Source organism: Heptranchias perlo, chromosome 7 (genome assembly GCF_035084215.1).
Source record: "Heptranchias perlo isolate sHepPer1 chromosome 7, sHepPer1.hap1, whole genome shotgun sequence".
Lineage (NCBI taxonomy): Eukaryota > Metazoa > Chordata > Chondrichthyes > Hexanchiformes > Hexanchidae > Heptranchias > Heptranchias perlo.
Window position 1 is genome coordinate 41175277 of NC_090331.1, and position 14084 is coordinate 41189360.

Genomic DNA, 14084 nt, shown 5'->3' on the forward strand with positions numbered 1-14084 from the left:
TTAAATTGCATATTCCTGAAGATTATTTATACGATGTCATGTTTTTCTCTTGCATACCTTAAACTTGTAAGTATTCTTTTATTACAACAGACTAGAATTCCATCGAAATTAATGGATTAAATTGGGACTTTTAGAACTTACATAAAATTGGATTATACTTACACCAGAATTGCATAAAAATGGGTTAGGCTGTATTCTAATTGTGTCAGCATGTATAAACCACAGATTAATGCATTACTGAGTTAAAAACAAAAAGCCACCCTCTTTTTTTCCATTTCAACATCTGAATATTTTAACCTGCTATTATCCTGCTGTTGATTTAATCTTCAGCCTCTAAGTCAATAGCAGCTGTAAGAGATCATGAATTTGTTGAATAAGAGCAACAACTTCCCAATGATAATTATGATTATGGATTTTATAGATTGATATAACCCTAAATTTCAGTCATATGTTAATGCATAGTCTGTTTCTGAATTTTTAACATATCTTTATACTTCAAATAGAATGAACAAAAGGAGGTGCTCAATAAATTCCGTGATGGAGAGATAAACCTACTGATTGCAACTACTGTAGCAGAAGAAGGTCTGGATATAAAAGAATGTAATTTTGTAATCCGTTATGGTCTAGTCACCAATGAGATTGCCATGGTCCAAGTAAGTTTATTTAATGTATACAGTGTTAGCTTAAACATTCACATTTCATATCATATAGAACTTTTTGGTATGGTGTTAATAGTTGTAATGCTTATTAAGAGCCAAATAACTGGGGAAGCTGGTTGATGCATTGGGTTAGACACTGGCATTTTACATCTGGGACCAGGTTAAAACCCAGCCGAGACTGGTGTAAGGGCTCTCTCTGAAAAGAGAGTTCCCAAGGGGCATGTGTCTACATTTGTCTTTAATTCAGCATTAATTGGCAATCACACTCAAAGGCTGGATGGTAAATTGAAAAAATATCTCATTGGTGCAATAGGAGGGGGTGCTCTTCTGGGATTGGGGCTGAGGCAGATTAGGAGGAGCTTTACCCTGCAGCATGCTGCCATACCCAAACTGGGGTTGCTTCATACTGATGTTAGATGCCCAAAATGGGAAGAATCCCATTTCCCAGTACTAACATCCCTCAACTCAATGAGCACAATAATTACAAAAAGAAAAAAACTGAATAAACGTCATTAAAAACTATTTATGAGACATTGCTTGCTCCTTCCCCAGGGCCACCTGGGCGTGGACAAGGCCTGAAAGAGAGACAGGCAGCCAGAGCGACCACCCACACAGGCCGCGTGGGGTCAGCTTCATATGTATGCTGAAGACACCCAGCGGTAACGCCTTGATCCCTTGACCGTCTTTGTGCTGTTAGACTGCTTGTCTGCCATCCAGTCTTGGATGAGTCTCCGCTTCCTCCAGCTCAATTCCCAGAAGACCTATGGAGTTGTTTTTGGCCTCTGACACAAATTTTGCTTCTTTGCTACCAATTCCATTCCTCTTCCCAGCCACTGTTTAAGGCTTAGTCCCAGCTGTGACATCGGTTTGACCCTGAACTCGGTTTCAGACTCCAAATCCTTTCCACCATAAGACTGCTTACTTCTATCTTTGCAACATTGCCCAGCTCAGGCACTTTTCTGCTGAAACCCTCAGACATGCCTTTTTTACCTCCAGATCCAACAAATGCTCTCCTTGCTTTCTCTATCCTCCATAAATGTTGTGACACAAATCCTGTCCCACACTAAGTCCCATGTGCCCATCATCACTGTCCTGATCGACCTATTTTGGCTGTACAACTCACAAATGATTAAATCCTTGTCATGGTCTTTTAAATTCTCCAATGCCTCAGCCCACCCCAACCCAGCTCTGCAACCTCTCCCAGCCATTCCCCCCACCCTGTAAACCAAGCCCATCACAGAATGGCACAACCACCAACCTGCTCCCCGCAACTCTGAGATTCATCCCATCCACAAAGCAAAGAACAAAAGAAACCACTTGAAAAGAAGTGGGAAACACCTTCAGAACACTCAAAGTGTTCGAGGTCTCTTCTCTGGCGAGCTGCTTGGGGACGCCCATTAGGTTTCCGCATCTCGCAGGTTTGATGATATCGAGGCCCGAGGCCCAATATTAGGTGTGTCTTGGGCCATCCTTTCAGGTACAGAGATCATTCCCTGCGCCTACTGCGCACCCGTTTTTAGGCATGAATGGATTTTTACCCCTTATTGGTTACAGAACCAAATGCACTTGTGATTTACAGCATTGGAATCATCCAATTCCCATCAAACAATATTGTTTTAATAACTATTTTGCTGTTTTTGTTATGGATATGTTACATAGGAACATAGGAACAGGAGTAGGCCATTCAGCCCCTCTAGCCTGCTCCACCATTTGATAAGATCATGGCTGATCTGTCATCTAACTCCATATACCTGCCTTTGACCCATATCCCTTAATACCTTCGGTTGGCAAAAAGCTATCTATCTCAGATTTAAAATTAGCAATTGAGCTAGTATCAATTGCCGTTTGTGGAAGAGAGTTCCAAACTTCTACCACCTTTTGTGTGTAGAAATGTTTTCTAATCTCACTCCTGAAAGGTCTGGCTCTAATTTTTAGACTGTGCCTCCTAGTCATAGAATCCCCAACCAGCGGAAATAGTTTCTCTCTTGTAAGTAATTTTTAAATATAGGAGCAGAATGCTTATTTTCTCACTAAAATGTGGTTTTGATACTATACAGTTACACTTGTTAGTCATATAGAATCATTGTAGAATGTAAGTACCATTATTCTGTTCAAAGAAATGCATAGTTTTAAGATGTTTCACTGAGAGCATCCAAAATCATATGTTCATTCTGCCCTGACTATTACTCAATTGCAGGCACGTGGCAGGGCTCGATCGGATGATAGCACTTATGCTTTAGTAGCAAACGAGGGATCAGGAGTTCTCGAACGTGAAAATGTCAATGTTTTCCGTGAAGAAATGATGTACAAAGCAATTAAAAAAGTGCAGGAAATGCCAGAAGAGGACTACAAGAAGCAGGTAACACAGAAGAAGTATTTTCTAAATGTAAATGATCTTTTTTAGATTTGAATTTGAATTCCCTCCCCAAATTTGACTTGATCAGTGAAATCTGCTGCTTAATTCAGAAAACATATTTTAAAAAAGATGTCCATAAGCAGTGACCAAATTATGTGAAGTAAATCATGCTCCAGTAAGAACAATGGGTTCAATTTCCACGGGAGTTCGGCCGTTCGTCCGCTTTAACGATGGCGGAAGGTCTGTCGAAGCCCCAGAGAAACAGCTTTTACGCTGGAAATTCAACTGCAATGTTATAAATTGTGTATTTTAATCATTTTGTAGGAATGCTTGTCATTCAAAGTCGCTAATTCAAAGTCGTTTTCTTTGCTTGAAAAAATATTGAATTATTTAATGGAATTAGCCAAATTTAATGAAGACCAGCACAACAAAACACTACAGGAACAACATAAAATGCCATAAAACATCAAAGCAACTGTTGAAAGGCAGGTGATCGAAATTCAGTTCTTTTGTAAAATACATGGTGATTGTGAAACAAAGACAGAAAATGCTGGAAATACTCAGCAAGTCAGGCAGCATCTGTGAGAAAGAAACAGAGTTAACATTTCAGGTCGATGACCTTTCATCAGAACTGGAAGAAGTTTAAGATTAAACAGTTTTTAAGCAAGTACAGAGCCAGGGAAAGGTGGGGGGAGGAAGGGGAGGGGAGGAAAGGAAAGGAAGGAGAGCGTGAGGAGAGTCCGAGAGATGAGCACAGTGTAAAAGGAGAGTCCAAGAACGGGAGGAGAGTCCGAGATGTGAGCGCGATGTAAAAGGAGACTCCTTGAGGTGAGGGCAGTATAAAAGGAGAGTCCGTGAGGTGAGGGCAGTATAAAAGGAGATCCCGAGAGGTGAGGGCAGTGTAACAGGAGGTCCCGAGAGCGGGAGGCGGGCCGGGGAGCGGGAGGCGGGCCGGGGAGCGGGAGGCGGGCCGGGGAGCGGGAGGCGGGCCGGGGAGCGGGAGGCGGGCCGGGGAGCGGGAGGCGGGCCGGGGAGCGGGAGGCGGGCCGGGGAGCGGGAGGCGGGCCGGGGAGCGGGAGGCGGGCCGGGGAGAGGGAGGCGGGCCGGGGAGAGGGAGGCGGGCCGGGGAGAGGGAGGCGGGCCGGGGAGAGGGAGGCGGGCCGGGGAGAGGGAGGCGGGCCGGGGAGAGGGAGGCGGGCCGGGGAGAGGGAGGCGGGCCGGGGAGCGGGAGGCGGGCCGGGGAGCGGGAGGCGGGCCGGGGAGCGGGAGGCGGGCCGGGGAGCGGGAATCGGGCCGGGGAGCGGGAGGCGGGCCGGGGAGCGGGAATCGGGCCGGGGAGCGGGAATCGGGCCGGGGAGCGGGAGGCGGGCTGGGGAGAGGGAGGCGGGCCGGGGAGAGGGAGGCGGGCCGGGGAGAGGGAGGCGGGCCGGGGAGCGGGAATCGGGCCGGGGAGAGGGAGGCGGGCCGGGGAGAGGGAGGCGGGCCGGGGAGAGGGAGGCGGGCCGGGGAGAGGGAGGCGGGCCGGGGAGAGGGAGGCGGGCCGGGGAGCGGGAGGCGGGCCGGGGAGAGGGAGGCGGGCCGGGGAGAGGGAGGCGGGCCGGGGAGCGGGAGGCGGGCCGGGGAGAGGGAGGCGGGCCGGGGAGAGGGAGGCGGGCCGGGGAGAGGGAGGCGGGCCGGGGAGAGGGAGGCGGGCCGGGGAGAGGGAGGCGGGCCGGGGAGAGGGAGGCGGGCCGGCGTCAGGGCGAGCGGTGAATAAAAACACCTACAGTGATGTCAGCACAAGGGGAGGAGCTGATTGGTGAGTAGCTGGTGAGTGTTTGTTTTCTTTTTAAGTCTTTAACTAAAGTTAACAAAAATAAATTTAATGATATAATAAATAGAGGCGTGGCAGGGCACCTCAGTCCCGTCGAGTGCACATCCTGTGCCATGTGGGAACTCCAGGTCGCTTCCCTTGCACTGGATAACCACAGTTGCAAGAAGTGTCATCAGCTGGAGGAGCTCGAGCTCCGGGTTTCAGAGCTTGAGCAACAGCTGGCGACACTGCAGTGCATCAGCGATGCTGAGAGCCAAATGGAAAGCACGTTTCTGGAGGTGGTCACCCCTCAGCTTAAGAGAGAGCAGGCAGAGAGGGACTGGGTGACCGCCAGACAGACAAGGAGGACCAGGCAGGTTGTGCAGGAGTCCCCTGAGGGCATCTCACTCTCTAACCAGTATTCAGTTTTGAATACTGGTGAGGGAGAGGGTTCCTCTGGGGACTGCAGCCGGATCCAAGACCATAGCACCATGGGTGGCTCAGCCGTATAGAGGGGGAGAAGAAAGGTCAGGAGATTCTATAGTTAGGAGAACGGAAAGCCGTTTCTGCGGCCGCAGATGTGATTCCAGGATGTTATGTTGCCTCCCTGGTGCCAGGGTCAAGGGTATCTCTGAGCGGCTGCAGAACATTCTGGAGGGGGAGGGTGAACAGCCAGAGATCGTGATCCATATCTGTACCAACGACATAAGCAGAAAGAGGGATGAGGTCCTGCAGGCAGATTTTAAGAAGTTAGGAAAGAGATTAAGAAGCAGGACCTCAAAGGTAGTAATCTCCGGATTACTCTTGGTGCCACGCGCTAGCGAATATAGAAATAGGAGCACAGAGCAGATGAATGCATGGCTGGAGAGATGGTGCAGGAGGGAGGGCTTTGGATTCCTCGGGCATTGGGACCAGTCCTGGGGAAGGTGGGACCTCAACGGAGCTGGAACTAATGTCATCGCGGGGAGGTTCGCTAGTGGTGTGGGGGAGGGTTTAAACTAATTTGGCAGGGGGATGGAGCACCAGGATGTCGCATTGGAAAGCAGAAACAAGGTGCACAAAGGATTGGGAGAGAAAGATAGCACTAGAGTAAGAAATAGTACGGTAGTAGATGGGACCAGACTAAGAGAGAGTACAAGAAAGTCTAAAATAGGTTTACAGTGCATGTGAGTAAATGCAGAAAGCGTAGTAAACAAGGCTGGAGAGCTGCAGGCGCAATTAGCCACATGGGAATATGATGTTGTGGCGAATACGGAGATCTGGCTCAAAAAAGGGCAGGATTGGGTACTAAGTATTCTTGGATACAAAGTGTTCAGGAAAGATAGGGAAGGAAAGAAAGGAGGTGGAGTGGCAGTATTGATTAAGGAGAATATTGCAATGCTGCAGAGAGAGGATGTCCTGGAGGGGTCAAGGACACAATCTATTTGGTTAGAGTTAAGAAACAATCAAGGTGCTGTTACACTACTGGGTGTATTCTATAGGCCCCCAACTAAAGGGAAGGATATAGAGGAGCAAATTTGCAAGGAAATTACAGAAAGCTGCAAAAGCCATAGAGTTGTGATAACAGGGGACTTCAACTACCCTAATATAGATAGGGATAGTAATAACATAAGGGCAAAGAGGGGGAGGAATTTTTGAAGTGTGTTCAGGAGAACTTTCTTGACCAGCACGTTTCCAGCCCAACGAGGAAGGGTTGTCTTATGAGGAAAGATTGAACAGGTTGGATCTATACGCATTGGAGTTTAGAAGAATGAGAGATCGTATTGAAACATACAAGATTCTGAGGGGACTCAATAGGGTGCATGCTGAGAGGATGGGGGACTCTAAAACTAGGGGGCATAGTCTCAGAATAAGGGGTCGCCTGTTTAAAATGGAAATGAGGAGGAATTTCTTCTCCCAGAGGGTCGTGAATCTTTGGAATTCTTTACCCCAAAAATCTGTGGAGGCTGAGTCATTGAATACATTCAAGGCTGACAAATTTTTGATCAGCAAGGGAGTCAAAGGATATGGGAAAAGGCGGGAAAGTGGAGTCGAGGTAAAAATCAGATCAGCCATGATCTCATTAAATGGCGGAGCAGGCTCGAGAGGCCGAATGGCCTACTCCTGCTCCTATCTCTTATGGTCTTATGGGGCATTGCTAGTCTTGGTTCTGGGAAATGAAACAAGCCAAGAGGAGCAAGTGTCAGTGGGGGAACATTCAGGGAACAGCGATCATAGTATCCTAAGGTTTAGAATAGCTATAGAAAAGGACATGGACCACTCTAAAGTAAAATTACTCAATTGGAGGAAGGCCAATTTCAGTGGGATGAGATCAGATCTGGCCCCAGTAAATTGGAATCAAAGATTGCAGGCAAAACTGTAATTGATCAATGGGCGGCCTTTATGGAGGAGATGGTTCAGGTACAATCTTGGTACGTTCCCACGAGGCAGAAAGGTAGGGCAACTAAAGCCAGAGCTCCCTGGTTGACAAAAGAGAGAGAGAGTAAGATGAAGCAGAAAAAAGGGGCTTATGACAGATGTCAGCTTGATAACACAAGTGAGAACCAGGCTGAATGTAGAAAGCTCAGAAGGGAAGTGAAAAAGGAAATAAAAGGTACAAAGAAAGAGTATGAGAATTGATTGGTGGCAAACATAAAAGGGAATCCAAAAGTCTCCTATAGGCATATAAAATAGTAAACAGGTAGTAAGAGGAGGGGTGGGGCCAATCAGGGACCAAAAAGAAGATCTACTCATGGAGGCAGAGGACATGGCATCTGTCTTTACCAAGGAAGAAAATGCTGCCAGAGTCTCAGTAAAGAAAGATGTAGTTGAGATACTGGATGGGCTAAAAATTGATGAAGAGGAGGTATTAGAAAGGCCAGCTGTACTTAAAGTAGATAAGTCACCCGGTCCGGATGGGATGCATCCTAGGTTGCTGAGGGAAGTAAGGGTGGAAAATGCGGAGGTACTGGCCATAATCTTCCAAAAATCCTTAGATGCAGGGGTGGTGCCAGAGGACTGGAGAAATGCAAATGTTACACTTTGTTCAAAAAACGATGCAAGGATAAACCCAGCAACTACAGGTCAGTCAATTTAACCTCGGTGATGGGGAAACTTTTAGAAACGATAATCCGGGACAGAATTAACAGTCACTTGGACAGTGTGAATTGATTACAGAAAGCCAGCACGGATTTGTTGAAGGCAATTTGTGTTTAACCAACTTGATAAGAGTTTTTTGATGAGGTAACATAGAGGGTCAATGAGGGCAATGCGGTTGATGTGATGTATATGGACTTTCAAAAGGCGTTTGATAAAGTGCCGCACAGTAGACTTATAATCAAGATTGAAGCCCATGGAATAAAGGGGACAGTAGCAGCATGGATACAAAATTGGCTAAGTAACAGGAAGCAGAGAGTAATGGTGAACGGTTGTTTTTCGGACTGGAGGGAGGTGCGCAGTGGTGTTCCCCAGGGGTCGGTACTAGGACCACTGCTTTTCTTGATATATATTAATGACTTGGACTTGGGTGTACAGGGCAATTTCAAAATGTACAGATGACACAAAACTTGGAAGTGTAGCGAACAGTGAGGAGGATAATGATAGACTTCAAGTGGATATAGACAGGCTGGTGGAATGGGCGGACACATGGCAGATGAAATTTAACGAAGAAAAATGTGAAGTGATCTATTTCAGTAGGAAGAATGAGGAGAGGCAATATAAACTAGAGGACACAACTCTAAAAGGGGTACAGGAACGGAGAGATCTGGGGGTATATGCACACAAATCATTGAAGGTGTCAGGGTAGGTTGAGACAGCAGTTAAGAAAGCATACAGGATCCCGGGCTTTATAAATAGAGGCATAGAGTACAAAAGTAAGAAAGTCATGATGAATCTTTATAAAACAATGGGACCACAACTGGAGTATTGTGTCCAGTTCTGGGCATCGCACTTTAGGAAAGATGTGAAGGTCTTAGAGAGGGTGCAGAAAAGATTTACTAGAATGATTCCAGGGATGAGGGACTTTAGTTACGTGGATAGACTGGAGAAACTGGGGTTGTTCTCCTTGGAACAGAGAAGATTGTGAGGAGATTTGATAGAGGTATTCAAAATCATGAAGGGTCTAGACAGAGTAGATAGAGAGAAACTGTTCCTATTGGCGGAAGCGTCAAGAACCAGAGGACATAGATTTAAGGTGATTGGCAAAAGAACCAAAGGTGACATGAGGAAAAACTTTTTTACACAGTGGGTACTTAGGATCGGGAATGCACTGCCTGAGGGGGTGGGAGGTGGAGGCAGATTCAATCATGGCTTTCAAAAGGGAATTGGATACATACTTGAAGGGGAGTGGGATTAGCTGGATTGCTCTTGCATAGAGCCGGCATGGACTCGATGGGCTGACTGGCCTCCTAAGCGCTATAACCTTTCTATGATTCTAATAACAAAAGGGAAGGTCTGTGATATGGTGGAGGGCAGGAGTGATTAAATGACAAAAGGGATGATGGTGCAAAACAAGGAGGGTGGTAATGGGACAAGTAAAGAAACAAAAGATGGGTCTAGAGCAGCTGTAAATGGCAACATCAGAACCATTACCAGCACCTGCTGTCTGAAAAAATGGGAGCAGTGGTTATGATTTGAACTTATTAAAATCAACGTTGAGTCCAGAAAGTTGTAAAGTGCCTAATCGAAAGATGGGGTGCTGTTCCTCAAGCTTCTGTTGAGCTTCATTGGAACAGTGTAAGAGGCCAAGGACAGAGAGGTCAGAGTGAGAGTGGGACGGGGAATTAAAATGGCAAACGACCGGCAGGTCAGTGTGAACCTTGCGGACTGAGCGGAGGCGTTCGGCAAAGTGATCACCCGATCTGCGTCTGGTCTCTCCAATGTGGAGGAGACCGTATTGTAAGCAGCGAATACAGTATACTAAATTGAAAGAAGTACAAGAAAACCGCTGTTTCACCTGGAAGGAGTGTTTGAGGCCCTGGACGGCGGGAAGGGAGGAGGTGAAGGGGCAGGTGTTGAATCTCCTGCACTCAGTGATTGTGGTTTCCTTCCTCTCAGCCACTTCCTCAAAGTCAAACAGAATTGGACGCCATGGCCATTGTGAGGGCTGCTTCCTCTACTTACGTCTGCTTACTGAATCCACTTGCTTGGGCTTCTTCCTCACACTTACTCCCATTAGCAGCAGCATCCTTAACTGCTATGTCTGTCAGCAATCAACACCTACAATGGATTCACATCTCAGTGATGGCACTTTCGCCTCTGAGTCAGAAGGTTGTGGTTCAAGTCACACTCCAGAGACTTGAGCACATAATCTAGCTTGACAGTTCAGTGCAATACTGAGGGAGACCTGCATTGCCAGAGGTGCCGTCTTTGGATGAGAAGTTAAACCGAGCCCCGTCTGCATTCTCAGGTGGACGTAAAAGATCCCATGGCACTATTCGAAGAAGAGCAGGGGAATCCTGACCAATATTTATCCCTCAACCAACATCACTGAAAGAGATTTTCTGGTCATTTATCTCATTACTGTTTGTTGGACCTTGCTGTGTGCAAATCAGCTGCTGCGAATCCCTACATTACAACTGTGCCTGAACTTCAAAAGTACATCATTGTCTGTAAAGTGTGTTGAGACGTCCTGAGGTCGTGAAAAATGCTATATAAATGCAAGTTCTTTCTTTTCTTTCATGTCTTCTGGCTGTCACAAGAGAAGACACATGCGCTGAAAGATGTTCACTGCTTCAGAGTCGGCCATCAGTGTCTGTGTAGAATGCTCTGCCGTATCTGATGCAGCTGCTTCATCTGGTAGGATGAATATACATTCTAAAAGCAGTTGGCAATGGATTCTGCTTTTAGACGCAGGCACCTCACATGAGCCACACAGTTGTCAACTATCAAAATTACTTTTCTGCTTTGCGGTGCCATGCTTTGGTCAAATGACAACCTTTACTCAAAAATAACGCAAGTCATCCCTGCTTTTTGTAGGTTCTGTAGGTTACATGCAGAATAGCAAAACTACAAAAACACCAGGGAATTCCCAGTTTTCTTTTTTCCCCGGTCTGCCAGCAGAAACTATGACAGTAAGTTGCTGCTTAGCTTTTTTTTTTCCACCTGGACATTTTTCGATGATGAAAGCTGGCATTCTGCTTGGGTGTTGTTTGTAAAAAAAAAGTTCATTTCATTGGCATTAAAGGTGTCCTCAGGCTTAAAAGTGAGGTAAAATTCTCATGCACTGAATTGTTGATGCTTTTTTGTGGGAACATAGTATTCCTCTCCACGTGTGGATCTGAAGTTACATCGAAGCTACAGCGCAAAAACAGGCCATTCAGCCCAACTGGTTTATGCCAGCGTTTATGCGCCACACGAGCCTCCTCCCTCCCTACTTCATCTAACCCTATCAGCATACCCTTCTGTTTCTTTCTCGATCATGAGCTTATCTAGCTTCCCCGTAAATGCATCTATGTTATTTGCCTCAACTACTCCTTGTGGTAGCACGTTCCACATTCTTACCACTCTTTGGGTGAAGAAGTTTCCCCTGAATTTCCTATTGGATTTATTAGCGACTATTTTATATTTATGACCTCTAGTTTTGGACTCCTCCACATGATGGTTCTGAAGTGGCTGATCCATGATGAAAAAACAGGGTCAATTCCAAATTATGCAGTGAATTCCTTTGCCTTTTCCATCAAGATGAAGTCACACTGCCCAGGAAGATTAGCTGCTCTCGCATGCTTGAATCAGCTGGAATTCAAATTAAGCAGATTTAATTGCTCATGACGCGTTTAGGGTTGGAATTCAAATTTGAATGTATCAATAATTTGAATTAAGCTTCTTCAATTTAAGAGTAGACTGTAAATTACATTTGTACATAAACTGTGTAAAACAGAGAGCTGTTTGATAGCTATATAATCCCCAATTTATTTTCCAATGGTCAGATAGAAGAAAGGCAGCTGCAGAACATAATGGAACATAGAATGAAGAAGATGAGAAATTTGGCAAAAAGAATAAAAAGTGATCCCTCTAAAGTGACTTTTCACTGCAATACCTGCAGCACATTTGCCTGCTCAGGAAAAGATGTTCAAGTAATTGAAAACATGCATCATGTCAACGGCACAGATGAGTTCCAGTAAGATTTCATAAAACTTTTACAAATTTATCATAAAGTGCATAAAATCTTGAATTTTAATTGCTGTGGTTATGTCTTCAAACCTGTTGCAAAAATCTGAAAGATAAACAAAATCCCAGGAATACAAAGCAGGTCACTGAGCCTTTGGAAAGAGAAAAAAAAGGTTGTAATGTTTGGTGATTGTACCCTTCATCAGAAGTTATTTCTGATGAAGGGTTCACCCAAAAGACACCCAGTCTTTTCTCTTTACAAAGATTGACTGACCTGCTTTGTATTTCCAAGATTTCTGTTTTGATTTCAGATTTTCATGGTTATTTGTGAATTGTGGTATCACAGTGATTGTATACAACGTTTGTAATTTGGTTAAATGTCAATTAACTTGTTAAGCACCAAAGCAAATCAGACTCTCATCTTTGTTCCCTTGTAGCACTAGTAAGTGATGGGAACCTTTGAATCTCAATCCCTAGGCTTAACAAAGAGAAAATTCTTGGTTAAAAATGAATGCAAATAAATTTTAGTGCACTATTTTCAAAATGAAAGAGATGTACAGATGCTAGACCTGAAGTTGACTTACGAAATAAAATATCATTTTTCTATTGCCAATTATTTAAAATATTTTGTAAAAAACAAAACTCCTCTTATTGCTAAATATATACTTTGCAGGCATTATAGTAGTTGTGCTTTGGCACCGTTCTGTGCTATGATTAAACTGATAATATATTGGATGGATTATTAGTTTAACTGGCCTTAAATATGAATTTTAATTATCTACGATTCATTACAGAGATTTGTATGGTGTACGAGAAAATAAAGCCTTACAAGAGAAATGTCTTGATTACCAAACAAATCAAGAGATCTACTGCAAGAACTGTGGCCAGGTAAATTGAGATTTTATTTAATTTGTAACTGGCTCAATTGTTACATAATTAGTTGTCATGCAATGGCTAACTTTATTCTGCTTATTTTGTTTTAAAGCCATGGGGAACAATGATGGTCTATCGTGGAGTGAATTTGCCTTGCTTGTCAATCAGAAACTTTGTTGTGTTTATCGATGAGAAGAATTTTAATAAAAATACTTATAAAAAGTGGAGTGAAGTCCCCTTCAAGCTGCCTAAATTCGACTACATCAAGTATGTTGAAAGCCACAGATAATATTTTTGATGGCATTTCCATGTTAATTACTCAATGGCACATTTATCTTACAGCTCCATTATACTGCACTTTGATTAACAGTCTTGTAAATTATAATCACACAATAAGAATGTGTATTATCACTATATATGACTGGACTGAAGGCCCTCTTGGTGTGATTTTTTTTTTCTTTTCAATACATTGTTTCAATGTGTAACATTACTAGCTGCTTATCAAATGTTTGAACTAATACTACTCCTGTTGTCACTGCATTTTGTAAGATGATAAGGTGATCAGTCCTGTATGTTTGTTTTTTGATTTACTTTAGTAATAAGCAGACCAGAGGTGAAAATGTGAGTTGGAGATGATTAAAGATTACAAAAGAATTATAATCCCATCCTGCGCTGCAGAAGCAAACTGGGCCCAGAAATTCGGCACATTTTTGGGGGCGCAGGGTACTTTCCCTGTGACTGAATGGTGAGACCCTTGACTGCCCAGAAGTTGGGACTCAGGCCTCATTATAATTGAGCCGATGCAGCCACAGAGTCCCTCGGCAAAGAGTAGTGGAAAATCTGGCTGCTGCTACCATAAGTGTAAGGTAAGTAGGTCAGGGGATCGCTGGGCCGGGGATTGGGGGGGGGGGCAGGGCACATGGGGCCAGGAATCAGGGGGCCAAGGTAAGTTGGTCCAGGGGTCACGGGGCTGGGGATTGGGGGGGGGGCAAGGAAATGGAGAAGATCAGGGATCACGGGATCAGGGGTCGGAGCTACGACTGTGGAAATCGGAGTTGGGGGCCGAGAGATCGCGGCTGGGAGTGGGGGAGATCAGGGGTTGGGGCCAGAAGATCAGGGTTCAGGGCTGGGAGAACGGGGGTCGGGAGCGGTTGCGATGGTGGGGGGAGAGGTGACAATCAGTTCCTTTTAATGTGGGGTCTGGAGAAGCACTCCTGTTTGCATATGCAAAGGGCCTTCGCCCGCTTCAGACGAGGGTAAAGGATGCCTCTTGTTGACCCTTACCCAGTATAGCGGATGGCACACTTCTGGATGGAAA

The 14084-nt window shown here is 45.2% G+C and overlaps 1 protein-coding gene across 2 annotated transcripts in view; it reads left to right on the forward strand.

Annotated features, from left to right (window-relative positions):
- Positions 1-13659, forward strand: part of ifih1 (interferon induced with helicase C domain 1) — a 118507-nt gene extending 104848 nt beyond the window's left edge. For both annotated transcript variants that reach the window (XM_067987372.1, XM_067987373.1), the window contains 5 exons: positions 504-653; positions 2857-3018; positions 11713-11903; positions 12688-12781; positions 12879-13659. In XM_067987372.1, the coding sequence (XP_067843473.1) occupies positions 504-653; positions 2857-3018; positions 11713-11903; positions 12688-12781; positions 12879-13055 (774 nt within the window). In that variant the 3' untranslated portion in view covers positions 13056-13659. The remainder of the gene's footprint in view (positions 1-503; positions 654-2856; positions 3019-11712; positions 11904-12687; positions 12782-12878) is intronic.
- Positions 13660-14084: the final 425 nt, after the last annotated feature.